Source organism: Lactuca virosa, chromosome 4, assembly GCF_052849685.1.
Source record: "Lactuca virosa cultivar CGN04683 chromosome 4, Lactuca_virosa_CGN04683_v6, whole genome shotgun sequence".
Classification (NCBI taxonomy): domain Eukaryota; kingdom Viridiplantae; phylum Streptophyta; class Magnoliopsida; order Asterales; family Asteraceae; genus Lactuca; species Lactuca virosa.
This window is the reverse complement of record NC_136429.1, coordinates 498,842,568-498,849,807: the sequence shown is the minus strand read 5'-3', so window position 1 is coordinate 498,849,807 and position 7,240 is coordinate 498,842,568. Positions and strand designations below refer to the sequence as shown.

General features: G+C 39.5%; 1 protein-coding gene across 2 annotated transcripts; it reads right to left on the bottom strand.

Annotated features, from left to right (window-relative positions):
- Positions 1 to 296: 296 nt before the first annotated feature.
- On the bottom strand, positions 297 to 2,648 carry LOC145109344 (uncharacterized). 2 transcript variants are annotated; one of them, XM_079046485.1, is made up of 6 exons: positions 1,908 to 2,648; positions 1,778 to 1,814; positions 1,443 to 1,679; positions 1,311 to 1,358; positions 894 to 1,227; positions 297 to 789 (listed from the first exon to the last, which is right to left on the bottom strand). In XM_079046485.1, the coding sequence occupies exons 1-6, from the start codon at positions 2,213 to 2,215 to the stop codon at positions 776 to 778; spliced, it is 978 nt and encodes a 325-aa protein (XP_078902611.1). In that variant the 5' UTR covers positions 2,216 to 2,648; the 3' UTR covers positions 297 to 775. The 2 variants fall into 2 exon arrangements, with proteins under 2 accessions (XP_078902611.1, XP_078902609.1); XM_079046483.1 differs by having other exon boundaries at positions 899 to 1,227; positions 1,908 to 2,645.
- Positions 2,649 to 7,240: the final 4,592 nt, after the last annotated feature.

The following is a 7,240-nucleotide window of genomic DNA, read 5'->3' as shown; positions in this document are numbered from 1 at the left end:
GGATAGGTGTATACAAATTTAGTAATGTCTTAATTTTCATTACGTCACTGTTGAGAGTTGGAATTGTAGACATTACGTGATTTGTACTTGATGGTCTCTCAACTGAGACAAAGAGCAAGCTTTATACCTTTAGACACAATCACATGATCTAAAAGCAACACCTGAAACAAGAAATGTCATTATTAATGTAAACCACCTTTGTGCATTAGCAACACCATGCATGCTTGATTCAAATCAAAGTCTACACCAAAGAAAAGTTGAACCACATCCATTAAATACAATCAAGCATCAACACATGATCCACAAAAGGAGTAATTGAGAATAAATTGTTCCCCAAAGAACCATGTTTTTTTTTCCCAAGGGTTGTACAGACATGACCACTGGATAAAACAGAACAAGATGTACTATGTTTTACATGTGATGTCAATGAGATAAAAATTACACCTCTTTGTTTGTACAAAAGACGTAATTCCCTTGTTTGTCATCCTTATCATTGGAAATATCCCTCCAATGTCTTCCAATCCAAGATAAACATTATTAGTTTTGACAGAATCTATAGGATAAATACATACATACATACATACATCTACCTAATTAAAATCAATTTCTTTTCCGTTATCTAACAACACTTCACAACTCACAATCAAAACAACACAAGTAAACCAACAAAATACCTGACTCAATAAACATAAATCTTCACAAAATCACGATCCTTCCACCTCCATTGCACCCGTGGGCTTGAAACAATCAATATTGCACAACACTGCCGCCTTCATCATACCTCCAAATCTGCCATAATCATCCACATTTCAACAACATTTATTGGTAATAATAAAAGTAAACAAATAAAGGAATAAACAAATGAATCAATGAAGGAATTAGCTTAAGCTAACCAGACCGATCAATGCTGTTTCTTCCTTTCTCAGGTTGGTCAACACTCGGTCTTGACTTTTCTGTACTTGTGCTGGGTCTTGATTTCTCTCTACAATCTGTACTAATTCGGGGTATCACATCAATATCATTATCTGTTAATGAACCCGAAGAGTTCTTTAAACGTGTTGACTTTTCAACAGCCAATATGAACTTCTTTAAATGTCGAATGTACTCTGGGAAGAGTTCCAAATCACAGTGATTCCCGCCTTTGATCCATAAAGGTTCGTATTTTTCCACACAAAGCTCCCAAAGCTGCTTACCATGTGAAAAATCCACAACATCATCTTTGGTACCCTGATAAAAATACAACATCATCGATAAAATGATTAAACGGGTCCCACAATTTGGATATGACTTCACATTTCATAAACACGTACATGAATAACCAGAACAGGACACTTGACTAATGGGATTTTGTCGATATTCTGCATCATAAGAACAAACAGTAACTATAAAGACTAGTAGTGAATAGTGATATAATTGATTAATTGTAAATAATGAATTTTGACCTTGTATATATCAAACCAATATGTTCGTTTAACAGGATACATGACTCTGATTCCTGACATGATTGGGCTGTGAAGAACAACTGCACGTAATCTTGATAAACGGGCAGCTAAATCTAGAGTAGGTCCACTTCCTACGGATTGACCGTATAAGATGACATCTTCTTCTTTTACACCATAAGTTTCTTCAAGGCATCGATATGCAGCTTCAATGTCGGCATATGTGTTTTGTTCAGTAGGCTGTGAAGATGATTAAAAGTGTGTAATTTAGCAAACTGATATCGAAATCATAGGTGTATAATGTATTTGATTTGTTTCAGACTTTCAAATTATCCTACCTTCCCGGAAGATTGCCCGTATCCCGTGTAGTCATACCTGCGATGTTCATCATGTAAGAAAAATGATCTAAAAGATTTGGATGATAAAGTTCATGTTTTTTTTGAACAAATTGGGGAAATTGAGACTAACCCCATTAAATTAACTCGAAGATGAACACTGAGTTCGCAGAACAAGTCATACATCTGACCAAGATCAGCGGCGTTGCCGTGAGAGTAAAGCACAGTGAGTGACGCCACCGGATTCTTCACATACGCCGCTACAATTTCCGTCCCCCTTTTTGTTTTCAGCTTCAGAACGTCAACGTTGGCTCTCTCAGACACATCCGTCATCTTCAATTTCCCACTATCGCTCGATTCGTCCACCACCAATCTGTAAGACGGCGGATCCGGTGGAAAAAAAGCGAACTTCGCCGCCACAGACGACGTCATCGCCCCCATCTCCAATCCGATCAAATTGAACCGATACAAAACAATCAAAACCACCCCTTTTGCTACTACAACTAAAATCCTCGTACAAACTAATATATAGTACAGATTTGTGTGAGTACTTTAAGGGATTTGGTGGGATACTTTTGAATTTATGAATTCGGAAAGAAAATCTTGGCTTAGGGTTCTTTTGATTTAGATGTGGGTGCGTATATAGCAAATACAGAATTAATATCGATTTCGTGTGAATCTTGAGGAGGGAAAGCAATTACTGATTTTCTTAATATGGAGTTCATCGGAGACACGCAGCCACCACTTTAGTGTGTGAGAGAGAAACGGAAGAAAATTTAAGCATTTCTGCCGTTAAAAAGTAGGGTAGCACGTGTTCATTAAAGTCTCAAAGGGCGATAAAGTTCACATGAGGTTGGGCAACGAGATTTTGCTACATGGTCGTGTTGTTATTGAACTACGATTTTCAATTTCATTTTGTTCTTTGTATAGCAAGTTAAATTGTTTTTTTTTTTAATTTTTTTTTTGATAAATTGCAAGACACTGTATTATAATAAAATTTTGATTTTGGTATCAAAGTTTTTTTGTTATTATATTTATAATTTTATTGTAATATCACCTAAATAATCGGTTCTCTTTGTTCTCCCGATAATCAATTTTCTCGAATTGCAATTAAAATCACTAAGTTTATTAAAATTTTGATTTTGACACTGAGTTTCAAATTGCAAGAAAATCACTATATTATTTCAAAATTTTGATTTTGACATCGAGTTTTATTATTATTATTATTATTATTATTATTTATTCCATTATATTTATAATTTTGTTACAATTTCAACCAATTAACCGATTCATGATATGTTAATGTGGTTTATAAGTTCGATTTGTATAACAAATAAATGAAGCTCTATCTAATGGTTTAAATTCACTTACGAGTCATCGAAAAAGGCATAATCACCATTTTAGAAAGTACTATTGTGGTTTAGAAGCTCGATTTGTACAAGAAGTAAATGGAGACCTCTATAACGTCAGACCCCTACAAAGTCAATTTGTACAACAAATAAATGAATACCATATAATGTAAATTTCTTTGTACACCAAACTAAAGAATACCCCCCCCCCTTCAAAATTAAATGAAGATCCTTACAAACTCGCTTCTAAACCAACTGATCGGTTGTCATCAATGTAGCAAATTTTAAATAAATGAAAGCCACTTAAGATCTTACGTGGTAGGATTGAGTTTCAAATATAAAGGTTGTATCGATAAATGACATGACAATATCCTGACTACTGGATAAAAAAAATCAAATTAGCCTATTTAGTTTTATCAGAAAACTATTTTTCACTCGATTACCTCCGGAACAATCCTATTATTTTTGTCTAGTTTATGAAAAATCCTATTATTTTAAAACTCAATACTACCACATAAGATCTTACGTGGCTTCCACGTTATAATATTGGTATGTCATTTATTTGGTAACCTGCTACATTAATGGTAACTAGTCAATTGGTTTAGAAGCGAGTTTGTAGGGATCTTCATTTATAGGGGTCTTTCTTTATTTGTTGTACAAATAAATCAACCTTTTAGGAGTATTCACTTCTTTGTTATACAAATCGACCTTGTAGGGGTCTTATATCGATTTTGTAGGGGTCTTCATTTACTTGTTGAAACATGCTAACCATACGGTCCAAAATTTTCATTTCAAAATTATTAAAATTACCATATCTATCAAAATCATTCCATCCAAAACATAGGTCAAAGTATCAAATCAAGTATCTCATCAAAAACCCATATCAAAATATCAGAGTAAAAACATCCCAGGCTAAAACAAATGGTGTTTGCACTACAGCCATCCCGAGCTCTTCCCCTTGCTACCGGAAGTACCTGAAACCAAAACTGAAAATTGTAAGCATGAAGCTTAGTGAGTCTCCCCAAACTACCACATACCATACACATAATCACATAATCACATAATAACATAACATTGGGCCTTGCCTGCTACTTCGGGCCCCGCCCGACATCGGACCGAAATCCGACATCGGGCCTCGCACGACATCGGGCAAAGCTCGGTATACATATAAACATATCAACAAATACATATCAACATAATCACATAACATAAGCATATAAACATTCCTCGGGCCCCGCTCGACATCAAATCGAAATCCGGAAACATACAAACATTCCTTGGGCTTTCCCCGACATCGGAACGAAGTCCGGAAACATATAAAACAAGTACATGCAAGAATCACGAAGACATCAAGCATATAGATGTTCCTCAGACTTTCCTCGGCATCGGACCGAAGACCGGAAAAACATACAAACCTACATTGGGCCTTGCCCGGCATCGGACCTTAGCCCGACATATACTAACATACATAAACGGGCCGACATTGGTGCCTTCGACCCGTTCCTACAGGAGGAAACTCACCTCGTAAAGCTGAATGCAGAATCTCACAGTAAGGAATCTCTAACGGCTGCTACAACGACTCCCCGGCTATCATTATCACAATAACACTTAGTCAAAATCCAATAATCCTTCTTAGGGTAAAATGACCATTTTACCCCTGGTCAAAGTCAACATTCTGGTCAAAGTCAACATTCTGGGTTGACTCAACTCGCCGAGTTGACCCATCAACTCGCCGAGTTCCATAAATCAGAAAACCCTAAAATCGCGATCCAACTCGTCGAGTTCTTTACGAACTCGTCGAGTTTCTCCTATCAACAGAATCGAGACTTTCCAACTCCACTCGTCGAGTCCACCCTGGAACTCGTCGAGTCTTACCTTCTACAAGGTCGGGGCATTTCGACAAAACTAGTTGAGTTCCTTTATGAACTCATCGAGTTCTTCAGTCTGTTAAGCTATCTTAATAGATTAAGCTCATATCCTTCATATCTAAGCTCCATATTTCATATACATACTGAAAATGTCCTTTTAAGGTTAAAGTTTCCAACTTTACCCGTTAATACCGTTCCTTAATGGATTTAGCTGAAACCCTAACTCTTTAAGACCTAGATCTTGATCCATAAGCCATTAATACTTCAAGATAAGGCATACAAACTGAGATCTAGACCCTAGACACTACATGAACACGTAAAGTTTTTGACTGTCTCTCCATGCATGGCCTTTCGGAGCTTAAAAGACGAAAATGACATCCTAAAGCTTGCATGGGGCTTCAATGGCCATAAATTTTGCACCTTTATGCCATGAAAGCCCTTCAAGGTCCTAGATCTGGAAGTATACTCACTTGGGACGTCCATTTCCCAAGGACCATGCTACTTGGACCAAAACCCAATAAAAGTGAAAATTAAGAGATCTAAGTAATCATTAAGCAAGTTTGAGACTTGCTTACCAGAAAATGCTGCAAATGGAGTGAAGTTTCTGGATCTAGAAGCTTTCTCTTGGGACCTCAAGCTTCTCCGTCTTCCACAAGCTTCAATACACAAGTTTTCTCTCAAAAATGACTCACAAGCTCACACAAGGCAGTAGGGTTTCGAGATTTACGGTTTAGGACTTGGAGGCTGTAAATGAGGCCAGGCTATGGAGGTTAATGTGTTTAAATAGGGTGCAAAACCCTGAAATTAGGGTTTCATTCCGCCCGTACTACTCGTCGAGTAGGCTTCACCACCCGCGTCCAAATCCATTCCCTACCCGACGAGTTTGGGGACTCCAACTCATCGAGTTTATATACAAAAGCGAATAAATCTTTAATTAAATACATGCCAGGAACCAGACGTTACAATTCTACCCCACTTGTTTTAGACTTCATCCTCGAAGTCTACTGCGTCGGGAAATAACTCCGGGTAGTGCTCCCTTATCTCCTCCTCGGGCTCCCAAGTCCACTCCGAGCCCTTGCGGTGCTGCCACTGCACCTTCACCAGCTCTACCATCTTGTTCCTCAGCTCCTTCGTCTTCCTGTCGAGAATAGATATTGGTCTCTTGATGTAGTTCAAGCTGTCATCAACCTGGATATCCTCTAAATGCATGACTGTGGAGTCATTCATTAAGCACTTCCGCAGCTGGGAGACATGAAAAGTGTTGTGGATCTGGCTGAGCTCTACTGGAAGATCCAAACGATAAGCAACTCGGCCCACCCGAGCCAAGACCCTGAACGACCAATGTACCTGGGACCCAAATTGCCCCGCTTCCTAAACCGGATGACACCTTTCCAAGGTGACACCTTCAGGAGGACCATGTCGCCTACCTGAAACTCCAAGTCTGAATGGCGCTTGTCGACATAACTTCTCTGCCGACTCTGAGCAGTCTGAAGCCTGCTCCGGACCTGCTGAATCTTCTCAGTGGTCTTGAGTACTACCTCAGTACTCCCCATGACTTTCTGACCGACCTCGCCCCAACAGATTGGGGTCCTACACTTCCTCCCGTAGAGCATCTCGAAGGGAGGTCGATCTATGCTAGTGTGGTAGCTGTTGTTATACGAAAATTCCACTAACGGAAGATACATATCCCAACTGCCCCCAAAATCCAATACGCAAGCACGCAACATGTCCTCTAGAGTCTAAATCATCCTCTCACTCTGCCCGTCAGTCTGAGGGTGAAAGGCCGTACTAAAGTGAAGACGAGTACCCATCTCATCGTGAAACCGCTTCCAAAATATGGAAGTGAAACGAACATCTCGGTCTGACACAACCGAAACCGGCACTCCATGACGTGCCACTATCTCGCGTACGTAGATCTCGGCTAGCTTCTCAGTCGGTATACTCGCCTGGATTGGTATGAAATGAGCACTCTTGGTCAACCGATCTACGATGAACCATATCGAATCTACTCCACGAACCTGGGAAGCTTCGTGATGAAATCCATAGTGATGTCTTCCCATTTCCACACGGGAATCTCCAATGGCTGCATCTTTCCGTGAGGTCACTGGTGTTCGGCCTCGACTTTCCTACAAGTCAAGCACCGCTCCACTTACCACGCTATGTCCCGCTTCATACAGGGCCACTAATAATCATGGCGAAGATCCCGATACATCTTCGTCGCCCCGGGATGGATGGAGAACCTCGATTTG

Excerpts from the sequence above, each read along its gene's own strand:
- LOC145109344 (XM_079046483.1), bottom strand. The coding sequence starts at position 2,215 with ATGGGGGCGATGACGTCGTCTGTGGCGGCGAAGTTCGCTTTTTTTCCA. Across the intron at positions 1,228-1,310 it reads GTCCTGTTCTGGTTATTCAT|GGTACCAAAGATGATGTTGT; the intron begins GTACGTGTTTAT and ends TATTTTTATCAG. Across the intron at positions 790-898 it reads GGAAGAAACAGCATTGATCG|ATTTGGAGGTATGATGAAGG; the intron begins GTCTGGTTAGCT and ends TGATTATGGCAG.